We start from the raw sequence: 16,877 nt of genomic DNA on the forward strand, positions 1-16,877 counted from the left end.
TGATTCACCTTTTTCAAAGATATGGCATGTTGTACGCTATCGCACGTATACACAACAGTAGCCATCTCCCTCGTCAGAAAGGAGTACTACTCCGAAGAGATTAGTCAAGGTTTCTTCAGGAAGAGGAGTGAGCACTAGTTCGAAACGACTAGACGAGTCTCTTGGGTTATGTACCGAGCCGGAGAGCTCGTGGGTGAACCCTTCACAACCATTTGATATTGATTCACTTGGTTGGGAGTGATAAACTTCGTAAGAAAAAAAAGTACAAACACTATTCCATTGACAACGAGTACATGCTCTACATAGGTAGAGTTTGAGTACCAACGTTGATGATTTTCCGACCCAAATTCTATAAAAAGTCACCATAGTCCGAGTAATAGTTATCTCATGATACAAAAGACCTATGCACTAGTCAAAAGACAATTTTATTGGCCTAGTTTGTTTAAGGACGTCTAAGACTTCGTGCTAAAATGCAAGATCTGTCAAGTCAATAAGAGCGCCTCAAGGTTGGAGGTTTTCTTTATCCACTGAATATTCCCAAAGAGAAATCAAAAAGTATTTCCATGGATTATACCACTGGTCTACCTAGAACGAATCGAGGGAATGATTCCATTTAGATAGTGGTTGACAGATTGACCAAGATGGTCAAGTTTATATCTACTAAAAAGACAGTAAAAACACCTGAGTTAGCAAGGATGTTCATCGAACATCTCTACAAACTATACAGCCTACCCGCAGATATAGTCTCTGATGGAGATAGGAAGTTCTATAGTCACTTTTGGAGGGATGTCTTCAAAAAGCTGGAAACTACTCTAAGCATGAGTTCAACAAACAATCCACAGTCTGATGGTCAGAAAGAGAGTTAATCAAGTATTAGAAGACATGCTCCGTACATATGTCAGTAAAAAGCAATTCAATTGGGAGGAGTACCTGCCGCATTTGGAGTTTGCTTATAACAGTTCAAAACATTTTGCGACTAGATTTAGTTTATTCATGTTGATGTATGTATTCCAGCCGAGATCTCCTATAACAATAGAGCTAGAGAAGGAGAAGTTGCAATATGTGAAGAAGTTCCTTGAAGACATGCAAGATAAACAGCAAAAGATTACATACGTAACGCACAAGATCGCGCATAGACGTATGCAATCTTTTGTATATTTGAAAGTCCCTGTGAAGTCGAAGACTTTAAAGACGGAAAAGTGTGAAAAGCTTTCACATAGATCCTGCGGTCCATTAAAAATCCTTAAGGAGATTGGTGGATTAGCATACAAACTTGAGTTGCCGGAGAGCTCTCGAGTTCATCATGTTTTTTATATCAGTAGACTACAAAAAACTGTTGATCATCAAGAGAGCGTAGTTTCTCCAAGCATTTTGGTAGAGTTGATAGAACTACCATGTATTTTCCACATGAACTCGAGAGAATTCTCGGATTTAGAGATCGAAACACGAGGCATACTGTGTACCGTGAGGCACTTGTTAAGTGGAAAGATCGCGAACATGAAGCTTCTTCGAGAGAGCACTTGAGTATGCTAACCAAGTACTTTCCAAAGTTCGTTTTTATGGACGAAAACTCTTCTAAAGGGGGGAGTAATGTTACGTAGCCGACCTATCGGCTACGTATGAGAGGCCCAAACGGCTATGAGACCGTCCACCAGAGCATGGACGACGAGTGAGCCGAGGTTCAAGAGTGAGGACGTCCATGAGTTCCATGGGCAGCCACGCATGTGTGGGCAGGTAAGCCTCTATATATGCCACGCGGTGGGGAGGATTCCCCATTATCTCTCAAGATGGGTGGTGATCCAGGGCTTCCCTCCTCTATGTACACGACTGCATCGATGTAACAATTCTAGTTGCAAAACCTTAGGTTTCTTAAGAGCCTCTTACAAGCTTCAAACCATACTCATCATGCATAGCAGACTATTTTCTATTGCATCCCAATCATGATGAAAGCTAGCACTAACAAAGACACGCACACAACAGAAGATAGCTGGTTGGAAAATTACACAACTTTAGATAGAAAGAATGAACTCGCCGCAACTTAGACAAAGACTTCAAATAATATCTTCATGTCCACTAATGCAGCACAAAGCTATAGTGGCAGAGTTGAGATTAATTTCAAGCTTAACCAAAACGAAAGTACAATCATACACCATGAGAATCTACTCACAAAGCTTCAAATCATCAACTACATCTTGTGACATCCCCCACCTCACATCATCAACATTCAAGATTAGTGCACGTGCATGCATAAAGATATGTCTCTCCTTCACAGGATACCATGGCAAAGACTCCACATAGAGAAGGCTATACGAAAAGTTGCAGCATTAAAGAAAAATCAGCACAAAATAGGCAAGCTCGTGTAGTCAAACATGACAGTGCATACTAAACCACACATACACCTTGTAGCAATAAATGGCTTTACAAAAAACAAAATGTGGATTTGAAACGTAGCACTCAAAAAATGTGAGACACCCTGGGAGGCAAACTTTAGGGCAAAGTGAGGAAGACCGGTTTACAAAGCCAGTGTATTGCAAGTAAAAAATACACCACAGAGAAATGCAACTCGACAAACCTGGGTCCATGTTCAACCTTTGTGGAGCGCACAAAAACAGTAACTTGCCATATCTGATGGTCATGTTTTTAAAAATCCGCAAAACAGGCCTATAGTAGTAGGCATTATTTAATAGATAAGCGCATCCACTTTGGCTTCCCAGATAAGAGACCTCGCAGCATCTTACCCTAACCCTTACTCTAAATTAGACGTATGCGTCAAGAACAAAAATTGAATCACTTTGCCTTCTCAAAATCTAGCCGTAAACAAAACCAGACAGAATCGGGAAAAAAACACAGTCTAATACACAGGAAATCTCGTCTAATCTTCCAAGCCCTTACGAATTAAAATCAAGCAAAACCAGAAAAACGCGGCTACATGTCTCGCAAACATGCATTCAGCTTGTAAAAGCAGACATGCACCTGGGTACGGAGAGTTTACCGGAAGATGCGAGAGGAGAGCGTGTTTGCAGGTTGCTCAAAGGCCACATTCTTCAAGCTACGCGCGGAGCGGCGGGCGATAGACCTGCTGCATGCCTGAGACACCGGGGCCATGGACTTAAGAAAGAAAGTGGACGACACCCTTGCCATAGCGCGTGCCCGGAGAGAGCCTGTTAGACGTTTACTTCAACGCACTGTTTAAACATAGCCAACTAGTGTCGTCACACAAAGTCTCACTACAACGAAAGGAAAACCTAATCTTGTGGAAAGGAATACTCTCATCTTTTTTTTTAATCAATAATAATTATTTATATTAACTGTTCATCACAAGCTGTTATACAACCAAAACCAGAATATCACTTACTACTCCACCTCATTCAAAATTTTACATAAAAACTTCCATCTTTAATCCTCTAGCAAGAAGCAAGATGGTGGTACAAAGAAAAACAAATTGATCATTTGTTGCTTTTATTGAAAACCCGGTTGGTACCAGACCCACTATTAAAGTTTGGTCCAAGAGAGAGGAATGCTGGAAAAACAGTCCCCCCATGGTTACACTAAAGGAATAGTCTCATCTATCAATAGCACGAGCACGAAAGAAAAACCGGATAGAGTTCAATCAGGTGATGCATCCGAATTTATGCTTCGACTATTGAATATAGAAGATACATCTCACATAATCCATATGCATCGATATATTAACCAAGATTAGATGTCAATGAAGTACGATTCTTGTGTGCATTTATGTGTAAGTAAGAAAAAAAAAGGACCATACACAAGGTATGGTGGGTGTTGGAGGGGAAATCAATGTAAAAGGAGTCATCTACATGTGCATTGGAAGAACCACCCCTAAGGGGTTATTTTATCTAACACTTAAATAGCCTTAAATAAAGCGGTTCCTATGTGTAAACAACCGCTAAGTGTGTAAGGGTTCTTTGTACATGGGAACAACCCTTTAAGGACTCATGGAAGCAATGATGTGTAAAGGTGACACCTCATCACGACATGTGGCATGTGTGGTGGGAGCATATGCCCACACCTTGTAAGGGGGATCTCTCCTATTTAAAGGACACCTCTGCTACCTCTTGTTCCCAAATAGAGGCACTGGTTGCAGCCACTCCTTCTAATTCAGAGTGTGGTAGCTGTAATATACTATCCAGGCCCTCTACATCCTCATTGAGGAACTTCTCGTAATCTAGATTATGTAAGAAAGACTTTTCTGGAATTCTTTCTACATCATCTAGCCATTGTCGTTTGCTGGGCTGGCTACTTCCTCATTTCTCTTTCTCTTGTCTGCATTCAATCTTTCTTCGGGGACCTCTACAGGTGTTGAGGTTGCCTCTTCTTGGCTTTGGTGTCCTTCTTCTTGTAACTTCTCTTGTTTTGTGGCTTTTTCTATACCCAACTCAGCTGATGCATGTGGATCTGATATGATGGAATTTCGAAGTGGGGAGAGGTTTTTGAAAATAGTTTGTGCTGCTAGGAGGTGGGGTTTGTTGGTGTATTTCTGCTATTGTGCTTGCTGGAGTTTCTGATAAACTAAAGCCTTTGGCTTCTCTTTACTCCAGTACTTCCTGATAGGCAGCTATCTCCTAGGCCAGTTCTGCTTCTAGGCATTCTAACTCCTTTGCGACACCAGGTATTGTTGGTTTTCTTCTTTCTACTCTTCTTGAGCATCTTCATGACTTGGTCTCTGTTAATAATGCCTGGCCTTCCTGTAACTCTCCAGAGGTAAGTGCTGGTGGTTTTGCTTGTTGTTCTTGTTCTTTGTGCACTGGATCTGGAAGAGGCAACTGTGCTACATGATTCAACACCTTTGTCAATAAGTAAGGATTGCAGACCTTTGATTGGTGCGCCTTTAGATAGTTTTCATCTCCCTATGAATGTACCATGCCCAATCATCTTCTTTTTCTTCATGCACTTTGGCGATTCTGTTAAGGGGAACCTTGGCGATCCACTGGTTTCACCTGCATTATGAGGGACATGGCTCTACAAGCTTTCTCTGTCACCTTATCTCTAATATTGTCATATTCAGCCCCATTGGAATTGTAAGAGCTCTTCTTTAGCATTGCGTCCAAGGGCATCTTCTCAAAGTTGTGAGAGTGGATCTTTATTGGTGGTGGTAATTGTAAGGCTTCCCGTATCAATTCCTCTAAGAGTAGGACCCATGCTATGGTTCCATCTGCTTTGGTCACATTCCCTCTCTTTGTGGCCTTGTCATAGGATTTTAGGTACTCCGCAAACAATTCTGGATTGAATGTATGAGGGAGACACTCTGCCATTCTTCCTAGGCTAACTTTTTCTAGTTTGTCTTTGACTTTCGATTTATCCACGATCTGTAAAAGCACTCCGAGTTATGGTACTGCAGAGCTATCTTCCTTCCCATGTGTAGTATGGACATCCTTGCTTATGATTAATCCATGGAATGCTTGTGCATACTGTCCCAAATAACTTAATTTTGGGTCACGTGTTGGTCTTTTCTTCTTGCTTATTAGTGACCCAGTTGCACTGGCTTATGTGATTGCCAGAGTCTCCTCAACTTCTAGTTCAAAAGTAGCTGAGGTCAACATCTGTAATAATGATAAGAAGGTCAGTACTAAGAGCATGTGCCCGTTGCCTCTTTATCATCATCATCTTCATCTTCATCTTCTTTTTTGGGAGTGTGTGCAAGTTTTAGATTTGATGAGAAGTGTGTTAGTGGTGTGAGCAATAACAAGGTATGAGTCTATAGGCGAGAAGGTGCACACCATGAGAATGCAGGTTTATGCACCGTGAGATAGCAGGGTATGAAACTTGTGAGATGGGTTGAACCCGTGAAACAGTTAATCCATGAGATGGGTTGAAACCGTGAAATGGTTAAAACTGTGAGAGTGCACCGTGAGATGAATTGAAACCGTGAAACAATTAGAACCATGAGGTAGTTAATCCGTGAGATGGGTTGAGACCGTGAAACAGTTAAAACTGTGAGAGCGCAGGTTTATGCACCGTGATGGGTTGAAACCATGAAACGGTTAGAATTGTGATTTGAACTTTTTTTATTGATTCCTTAATTACTCCTTTTGCATCATTATATATCTTGTTTTGAAGTTGATTCTTAGGCACTCACTGCTGAGTACCTCGTGATTTTGGCGTATGGATTGTGGAGTTGATAGCTTCTCTGGTACGTGAGCTGCTTTTACTGCCATTGGTGTTTCCATACCATCAATCATAGCCTGCTTCCCCTTGTTTATTGGGCTCCATAAGAACATGGTAATGACATTGTTGCCCTCACCAGTTGTGCCGCCCTCTTTTCCCACTGGATATTACAATAATTGGTGTAAATGCAAGATTGTCCAAGGATTATTTCTTCCTCCATAGATCCTGCATGCATAACAAACACCTTTCCAACCAAGGGATTATTTTTTATGTAAATATTAACACTTAGAAATCCCACAACATGGGTAGTTGACAAGTGCACACTTCGTACTTGTGCATTGGTGGCCTCAAGGTGTGGTTTATCTAGAGCTTGCCATGTCTCATAAGAGATCAAATTATGACTTGATCCCGTATCTATTAGTGCAATGCTTGTTGCACGACTTTTAGTCGTAGAGGCTTTCACCCTGAGCCATGCTGGCTCAATGTCCAGGTCATCCTCAACAAGGAGGGTCAGTGAAGCCATGTTCACATGCAATACTCTCTTTTGGAGTATCTGTTTGGCCTTGGCCTCTCTTGCCTTGGCTTCTTCCTGAGCTTGCTTAATTTTTTTCTTGGCTAGCTCTTTCTCTTATTTTAATAAATGCTCTTGCACGAGCATCTCTTGGGTCCGTAATATTTTTTAAGCTTGCTTCTATTGATGTAACCCTCCATTTGTACGCCATCAATTATTTCAATTCTAACTGGCCCTTGGGGTGTGATTTGGGACACTCGAAAGGGTCCAATCCTTTGTACTTGAGTTTCTTTTTTCTGGTGCTTCTGACACCATACATGAGGACGAGGTCCCTCGTTTTCAGTTCTTTTTGTTTCAGGTTATTGTCAAACCAATGCTTCCTTTGTAAATTTTTTTGACTATAAGACCATGTGATGCAATTAGTTTCATCAAGTTTCTCTAAGTCAACCAACCTTTCAGTTAATACATTCTCAGTTAATCGTTCTTGCACCGCAATTCGCAGACTTGGAACTAAGTACTCCAAAGGCATTACTGCCTCAACGCCATAAGCTAGACGAAAGGGAGTATATTATGTCGCTACCTTATATGATGTTTGATATGCCCATAGAGCTGCAATTAGCTTATGTTCCTAATCCATGCGACTCGCTTCTAATGTTTTTATTATAAGATAGTACACAAAATCTTATTTGTACTCTTCACTTGACCCATTTGCCTGTGGATAATAAGGGGACGAATTCCAGTGGACTATAAGGAATCCATCAAGTAAGCGATAATAATGAAGTGTGAACTGCGATCATTGACTAATTCTAATGGACAGCCAAATCTCGAAATGATTTATTCATATAAGAACTTAGCCATTGTTCGTGCATCAGCTCGCTTAGAGGCTCTGGCCTTTGCCCATTTCTTGAAATACTCTATGGCCAATGATCACATATCGAGCTTGTGATGGATAGGTCAAACAAAATCAATTCCTAATCTCTCAAAAGGTTGTCTTACAATAACAGGGGTAAGTGGCATCATGTCTCTTTGTTGTGGGGAATAGCAAATCGTTGACACTCTTCGCATCTTTTTACAAACTCAATGGCGTCCCTGAATAACGTTGGCCACCATGTCTAGATAATCTGATATTTCTTCGCTCCATTCAGGCACCATGTCTAGTTTGAAAAAACAAGCATCTATGAGGTTATCATCAACACCAGTTGTTGCTGGTTCCCCATTCGGAATTCTCGACATATGATCCGCCGATACATGCTGTGTTCCCTTTCTTGCCGTGACCATGAAGTCGAATTCCAATAGTAATAACAACCAACGTGTGATTCTTCGCGTGGTGCAAGGCTTATTCACCAAGTACAATAAGGCCTGATGGTCCACGAAGAATAAAAATTTATTGGCCAATAGGTAATGTTGATACTTCTTGACAGCATAAACTAACTTAAGCATGTTATCTTCATACTCGATAGCCAACTTACAGTGAGTATCCTGAGTAGTCGGCCGAGCTAGCACCAACTAGCACCAAATAATCGTGCTTTTACGATCTCATACTCCTCTTCGAAAACATGGCAATAATTGATCATTATCAATTAGCCTTTCCCTCAATTTTTATGATCTCATACTCCTCTTTGAAAACATGGCAATAACTGATCATTATCAATTAGCCTTTCCCTCAATTCTTATCTTGAGTTTAGATGCTTGAGTTGAGAAACATAATCCCTCATGGATTAATTTTCTTTCTGCTTGATGTTATGGAGCTGAGCCACAAGACTTCATCTATCACCACTTCAAGCGAAGCTTGGTATGAACATATTCTTAAGCTGAGTGAAATTGACTTTGTCCTCGGGCTTTATGTTAAAACCCTAAGATCTCTCTAGATAATTGTTATGCATAAACATGCATAAATCAGGCATAAACTCATCCAGCCAACCACCCCCAAGCCCAAGGGATGCACACATGAATCATAAATGAAATACATCATACCTCTACCTTGATGTCCCAACCATCAAGAGGTATAACTCCAATCCAATAGCATGTAGCTATAGTGTGAAATGGTAAGTGAGTAGATATGGACCTCTACACTAGAGACTATAGCCTAAGCCTCCAAGCCCCCAAGCCTCCATTGAGTGTGTCCCATGCCCCTTGATTGAGTGTGTCCCATGGCCCTATTATATAGGAGGGCCCTCAAGTGACTCTTGACTCCATTTCCCATGTGTGACCCTTGGGATGCTTGACCCTAACCTTAACCCTTAAAGTTAGTCCTAACCCATGCTCCACTAGAGCTTGTTCCCATGCTCCCATGCTCACAAGCCTAGTGTGGGTTAGCCACCTAGTATATGCACACATAATGTGCATATAACATTCTTCCCCTCTCTCAAAACATTGCACTCTTGCAATGAAAAGAAGGAGAACTGCACTGAACAATATCAACCGACTCCCAAGTCGAATCCTCTATTTCCCTATCTTTCTACCTCATTTTAACCTCAGGGATTAGTCAACTACAAAGTTTCCTTTCCTTGAATTCAAGTACCTTATCAGGTTCATGTGGAACATAGGATAAATATTCGACTTCAAAGAGTTCTTGAGGAGTAACTGTGTTATCCTCACCTCCCAGTTTCCCTTTCAATCTATTGTTGATATGAAAGACTGGATGAACTCTAACAATTGGAGGTAGTTTTAGTTCAAACGAAACCGTGCCAATCTGATGTATAACTCGAAATTGACCACAATATCTAGGAGATAAATTCGAGCATTTTCCTTTTGACAAAGTCTGAAAATCTTTAAGAACTTTTAAATGAACCAACGCTCCTGGTTCAAAAGACTGAGATGAGCGTCCCCTATCAGCATAAAACCGTGCCCTATCTTGAGCACTCCTGATAGAATCCCAAGCTTCGGTCAGCATTTCCTGCATATCACGCAAGAAATCCCTCGATGCATCAAGCTTGATGCCCTTACCGACATCAATAGGTGCCCTGGATTAATACCCATACATAAGCATGAACGGACTAAAATCAATAGCCGTATGTTTAAAACTGATATAGGCAAATTCCATCATTGGAATATATTTTCCCAATATGATGATTTTCTAGAGATATATACACAAAGCATATACTCTACAATCTGATTCATATGCTCTGTTTGCCCATCAGACTGCAGATGATCAGAGCAATTCACATTCAATGTAACTTCCTCGTTGTAAACCATTCGGAATCAAGTAGGAAAACATGGCATTATAACAGCAGAAACCAGGGATTTATTGGTGCCCCGACATACCCACATCTGTTGATGGAATTATCGATATTTCGAGTTACCCATATCAACATAGAGAGTCATCAGCGTCTCGATGAATCACAGATGTCCATCTGTAAACCATTAGATTGACTGTATAAATTACCTAAAGTACGAAACTAGAGAAAGAAATGCCAACAAAGGAAAAATCCAAATTTCCTTAATCCGAACACATTAAGATAAACTCATTGAACTCTAAAGAAAGAGATTACAACAAGTGAATATGTTGATGAGATTGCCCTCATCAAAACATGCAGGCTATAGATAAAAGAAGTTTATCTAGAGAATGCCCACACTATAACTTCTAGTGAATTTAGAAAATGAGATTGTCTTTGCATGTTGAGGTCAACATGCTAAGTGATGTAAGCAAAGCAACAATCTTGAGCCCAAATTATCCCATAAGATAATATATGTGAGGAATCACTAGCGTCCCATACCACCATGATACCACCCATACATACCTTAACAATTTGAAAACTCCCTAATATGCCGTCTAGGAAATATGAATAAAATCCTGTATAAAAGGAATAAGATGGCCTTATCAAGACTTTCACATACCAAATCCTGTCTCTATATACCTGAGACTACATCAAGGAATAACCCTTATCGAGTACATCATTAGAAAAGAATTTTAAATTAATTGGCATCTTTCTAATGATAACTACCCAAAACACAATAAAGTTAGGGTAGAAAAATAACTCACCTAGATATATAAGCAACTAGGTATCTGAGAGTTGGAATATGTACAAGAGTACAAGCAATATACTCCAAAATTATGTGCAAAAAACAAAGGTAAATGCTACCTTCAAAGCACATGATATTATTCAAAAGATCCTTATAAAACCATGGATAAAAGCATAGAAGCTCCTCGAATCCATGAAAACCATAGTTGATCATAAAAATCAATGCATACCATCTAATGGTCATTAATCATGCCAAAAGAAGCATTAAAATTGGTGGCCAACTCATCAATTCGGAGTATATGAACGTGGTGTCGTTCAAGCAAAACTCCAAAGTAAGCAAGTGAAACACATGTGTGTAGCACTCATTATCTAATGTCAGCACGAGAAAACGTACTTCAACATTAAATAATCCTTGAAAATATTAAATTCTCGAGAAAAAAAATATCATGATTTTTTTCCTAATTTATAGGGCCCCAAAATACGCCACCAAACTTATCTTATGGCATTCCAAACCTATATTTTTCTAGAAATTTTTTAGCAAATAATTTTACCAAAATACCATTGATATTTTAAAAATACCAATTTTTAAGATTTCTAAAAATAATTTCTAGAATATTTCTTATTTTTCCTGAGAATCCCATCATTCATGAAATTTCCAATTCCGCTTGCAAAATCCAATGAAAATTTATAATTTTAATGGATTTTTTTAATTTTTAGGTCAAAAATATATATTTTAAAGGAATTTGAATGGTCACGGGCACTCGAATGGGCACACCACATGCCAAACACCAACCCCACATTTCTCAAAATTTAAAATAACCTTTGTCTAAATTTTCACTAATTTTTAGGAAATTTTTTAAAAATTTTTAATTCCCCCCCCCCCCCCCCCCGGCGAACGCATTTAGAATACGAACGGTCAAAAAAATTCAGAATCCCAACAGTTTTTCCGGAATATAGAAAGCCAAAAGTTTTCAGAAAATGAAAAGACAAAAAAAAAATCAGAATGTGAAAGGTCAAAAGTTTCCGGAATACAGAAAGTCAAAAGATTTCCCGGAATTGGGATAGCCAAATGGTTTCCCGGGAATGCAGAAAGCCAAGAGTTTTCAAGAAAATAAATTCTAGAAATTTTCAGAGAATTTTTTTTCTCAAAATTCGGATTTTCCTCTCTTTTTGGGCTTTTTTCGAAATGCCCTTTTTTTGGAAATAAAAACTCTTGTTTTATATATTTTTAAAAGTAAAAAAAAAACTTTTTAAACTAAGGTTTTTTTAAAACCTTATAAAATTGATTTTTTTTGGGGGAGGGGTGGCGATTTTCGCTGGCCGCCTGCAGCAATCCCCCCCAGGCGTGCGCCAAAATTTGAGAGAAAGAGAGAGTATCAACTCTCCTCTCCATCTCCACTCCTTCTCTTCATCTTCTCCACCCAATTTCCCCTTCTTCTCTCTCTGTTAACAGAGAGATTAAGTTTAATCTTTTGATTAAAGTTTTTAATTAAATCTTTAATCATAATTAACATTAATTAGGATTAATGTTTGATTAAAAAATCCCTTTTAAGAGAAATTCACACGGGAAAATCAGAATTGAGAGGTGGAGTGGGTCCCACGCACACGGGAGAGCATTTCATGCATCAACATACTGTCCCCTACTGCATTTGAGCAGAAAATCGACAGAAATTTGATCGCATACCCGCGAAAAAACCCGTAAAAATGTATTAAAAATATATTTTTAACTATAAAAATGCTCTAATTTTTTTGAAAAAATTAGAAAAAAATTCATAAAAATTCTAGAAATTTAGAGAATCCATTCTACCCAAAATATCCACAATAAAATATGTGGTATTTTTGTAAAAATTTCCATTAATGCTTATTTCAAACCATAAAAAATAGGAAAAAATAGCATTAAACTCACGAAATTCCCCCGCAACGTCGATTCGTCCATTGAATTGTAGTAACACACATTCCAACCATGATATGAATGATCCACGTGCAAATCATCAACACAAGTCAACAAAATAACATTTTTATTAGTAATATTAAAATTTACTTAAAAAAAAATCAACAACAATTAACTAGAGATTGCTCTGATACCACTATTAAAACCCTAAGATCTCTCTAGATAATTGTTATGCATAAACATGCATAAATCAAGCATAAACTCATTCACCCAACCACCCTTGAGCCCAAGGGATTCACAAATGAAATACATCATACCTCTACCTTGATGTCCCATACCATCAAGAGGAATAACTCCAATCTAATAGCATGTAGCTATAGTGTGAAATGGTAGGTGAGTAGATATGGAGCTCTACACAAGAGACCATAGCCTAAGTCTCCAAGCCCCCAAGCCTCCCTTGAGTGTGCCCCATGTCCCTATTATATAAGAGGGCCCTTAAGTGGCTTGGTGCATTCGAGGTACGGAAGGAGACACATGAGGTATTGACATGGATGTTTGAAAGGACTCCCTGGATAACAGATGTAATCAAAAAGCAAATTGATGGTCAACTTTTAGATGTAGAATACATAGGAAAGTTCAAGGTGGATTGGCATCTTGGGGGAGATTTAAAGACAATTAAATGCATGATGGGTTGTGCTCAAGGCGTGACATCAAGATGGCCTTGTCCATATTGCAATGCTCATATTGAGATTCCTAGGCAGAAAAAGACAAATGGAAAAGGTATACAGAAGATTGGTTTTGTTGGGAAGGATGCCTCGAAAGGTCCCAAGAAAGGGAAGAAGCAACAAGAAGATGCAGAAGATCCAACCGAGTCAACTGATATGAAGATGAGGAACAACCAAATGCAAGATGGGTGGAAGGTGTCATGTTTCATGATATGCTAGGAGAACCTAACAGGAATTCAAATTGGAGCCCCATCATTAATTTTCCACTAAAGAATATTCACTTTTGCACACTTCATGCATTCATGAGAATCTTTGATTGATTGCTTAAGTGCCATATCGATTATGCATTCACAATGCCTACACAAGAGAGGAAAGTTGTAGCCCTTGGTAAATTAGAGCATCTTTTAAATTCTCTGGGTTGCCATGGCAGAAACGTGAAAATTGGAGTGAATAAGCAGGCCTCTGGTATGTCATACGAGGTTGCTCATCAAAAGGTCCATGACTGGATCAAAGGCAAGGAGATTTTTGGAGAAGCCAGCAAAAGAAGACTTGGGGACTCTGGAGAGACCTGTGTGCAATCACCACAAATGTAGATTGTCCAATGCCAGCTCTTGTAAATATGCGCACAAACAGCTTTGGATAAATTTCATAAACATGGTTCGCATTATGAATCAAAGTAGCACAACTGCCCAAGAACGAGCATCATTCCAACAACATATCATAGAATTCACCAAAAGTGTGCTAGAGGTGCTTGGGGAGAGAGTAAAGTATCACACTATATGGTAAGTTGTACAGTAAAAAAATAAACTGGTGTTTTAACCTTGAATTTTTCTAATTAAATTCTATTGTCATGTGTACAGCACATAGTTTATACGCATGGTGCGTATTTCAACAAGTATGGATCGCTCGACATGAGTACCCAAGGGATGGAGAAATCACATTATAAAGCAAGAGGAGTTTATTTCAAAAATACAAGACATGGAGGTGGAGCTTTTGTAGGAGGAACACACTATCTACAAGAGATGTTCAATTGATTTTATCGCACAACCTTTAGAAGGGTATTGGTTAGGGAGCAGGCCCAACAATCTAAGCTTGCACAAGAGGCACGCAAGGCTACAAAAAGTCATGCTCGGCTTGAATGGTTGCAGACCAATGCTCCCCATAGGCATGGTGCTTGGCGTGCACGAATGAGGAGACAAGGGAGGCGTTGGGTTGTGCACGCACCAGCATAAATCTAGATGTAATAAGGCTAAGAAAATAAGTTTAGTTAGGTTTTCATTTGTAACCTTTTGCTCCCCCAGCCACTCAGGATCATTTCTGATGCATTTATAATGAAGTTGAGTACATTAATTATAAAAATAATAATTTATAAAATAAAAATACCTTTAATCATGTATAAAAATATATTATTTGTCATCCAATGCATCATAATTGCTCCTGGAGGGCTGGGGAAGCTATGCCAAAACAGTGTGAATTTGAGCTCTACAGTAGCGGTGCAGGCTGAAAATTTGCACTGTTCTGGCACTGCTCCCTCAGCCACTCAGAATCATTTTTGATGTATTTATAATCAAGTTGAGTACATTGATTATGAGAAACAATAATTTACAAGATAAAAATACCTTTAATCATGTGTAAAAATACATTATTTATCATTCAATGCATTAGAATTGCTCCTGAAGGGCTGGGGAAGCTATGCCAAAACAGTGCGAATTTGGGCTCTACAGTAACGGTGCAGGCTTAAAATTCGCACTGTTCTGGCAGCACTACTCCCTCAGGCTCTCAGGGTCATTTCTAATGCATTCACAAAAACATTGATGGTACAAACTAGAAAAAACAATGATATACTTGATGAAAATAAGTTTGCAAAAATTGTATTGTATTCATAATAAGAAATGATACATCATCTTTACAAAAGCTTTCTTACAATATTGAGCTTCCTTCTCTTGTTATTGGGCAAAGTGTGCTACTCAAGGAGTGATTGGGCTATTTCTTGAGGATCCTCTATGCCTATGCTTTTGGCTATACTTATATGAGCAAGAAGCTTACCCCTAAATCCAGAACCAAAAACATCGAAGGCAAGGGATTTTTTAATCAGAACTATACATTTGGTGCTCTGTGCCATAGAGGCTACATAGAGCACCTTAGAGAGGGCTTTCAAAAAGAAGAGAGTGAAGGCAGATTGAGGGGTGTAGTCCCTGTGGGGATAATGGCGATGCCATCCACCACAGGAAGTCGACCAAGATAGTGTGCCAACGCAGCATCATGTCCATGGACCTTGGCCTGGTCTCTGCTTCTAACGCTTCTCCCAGCAAATGCGTCAATTTCAATAACCCTCTGCAATCAAAGGAAAAATCAAAATATTTTCCTATACATAATTACAAATGTTTCTAGGTTGTAAAAGGTCAATTATTACCTCTTGCTCAATGTCTTCTTTTGCCAAAGTGCTGGTGGGGGTGCTGGTGGGGGCGGTCAATCGTCGAGGACTTAGCCTCATCCTTTTTTGATGCTTTGGTCTCCTCCATTACTCCAGCAGCAGAGCAAGGGTATCCTTTTCAGCCTCTAGCTTGTCTTGCAAGGTTGTGAATTCCTCCTCTGGAAGAACTAGGGCTTGCTCCACGGTCTCAACCCCCACAGACCAAAGTAACTGTCTCTGTGTGATAGATTCTCCAAGGGGTAATATAGCACTATCTAGGTGAGGACCGAGGTTGGACGTATCAAGGTCCACCTCACATCACGTGCATATAATGCCCAAGCATTCATCCATTCTCAAGCCAACTGTCTTTTCAAGGTCATGAAGAAATAAGTATTCTTCACCTTCCACCACAATGGTGCTCAAGAGATTGATCTCAAGCTCTAGCAGCACCTTGCGCTCCTCGTGTGGGGAAGATGGCCCCGCATCTTCTACTACAGTGGGCTGTTCAGCTGCAGATTGTGCACCCTCTAGAAAGTGCTCTGATGCAAGCTGCTCTTCTACACCAGCACTCGTTCCTACTGCCTTCACTTCCTTGTCATCCCTCAAATACCTTGCCAACTGCAATGCAGGCATCTCTACCTCCTCATCCGAATCCTCATCGCTCGCTGATGAGGAACGCAAAAGTGGTGAGCCACGAGAGGAACCTAGTTCCTAAATTGCCCTTCCCCAACCTCTTCACCTCCTGCTTATTGAAGGTACATTAAGCTCTTGCGGGGATGCAGATGTCGATGAAGCATTCAAGGCGCTGGATGTAGGGGTGGGCATTTTGTTGAATGCACTTAAGCAGCTCAATAGGCACCCATCGAGATCATTGGGGCAATGGGGAAAGGAGATGGAGTGGGGAGCCAAGTGTTGCTCCATGTATGCAATCTGTGTCTCATAATGTTGGGATGCAAGGGCGAGCGACTTTTCAAAGTCGACTTCACGAGAGAACATGACAAAGAGCTCGCTCTTGCCCACCCACGGGGTGGTGGAGAGGAACTCATAGAAGTTGTCAAAGTGGGTATCCATGTGAATGCAAAGAGATAGTGTGAGCTCGTGCTTGGTTTCTATTGCATGAAAATGAGAAAGAAGGTACCTTTGGCTATTTATAGTTAAAATTTAAAGTTTGGCCTTTTCACACTAGACCGCTAGACAAAAAAATTACAGTTTGTAAAAATATTAAGATTTCAATTAAATAAAGATTGGT

General features: G+C 39.8%; 1 protein-coding gene across 4 annotated transcripts in view; it reads right to left on the minus strand.

Moving 5' to 3' along the window:
• Positions 1–3,272, minus strand: part of LOC147632241 (uncharacterized) — a 55,305-nt gene extending 52,033 nt beyond the window's left edge. For 2 of the 4 annotated variants that reach the window (XR_015267434.1, XM_086808921.1), the window contains exon 1: positions 2,993–3,259. Coding sequence is in view for 3 of the 4 variants with exons in the window: in XM_086808921.1 (XP_086665047.1) it covers positions 2,993–3,141 (149 nt within the window). In the remaining variant the exon portion in view is untranslated. Of the gene's footprint in view, positions 1–2,992 lie in introns of all 4 variants that reach the window. The other 2 variants (XM_086808922.1, XM_086808923.1) reach the window with 2 other exon arrangements.
• Between the last annotated feature and the right edge of the window lie 13,605 nt (positions 3,273–16,877).

The sequence above is a fragment of the Cibotium barometz genome, chromosome 14 (genome assembly GCF_041138505.1).
Source record: "Cibotium barometz isolate CiBa-2024 chromosome 14, ASM4113850v1, whole genome shotgun sequence".
In the NCBI taxonomy this organism is placed as follows: Eukaryota; Viridiplantae; Streptophyta; class Polypodiopsida; order Cyatheales; family Cibotiaceae; genus Cibotium; species Cibotium barometz.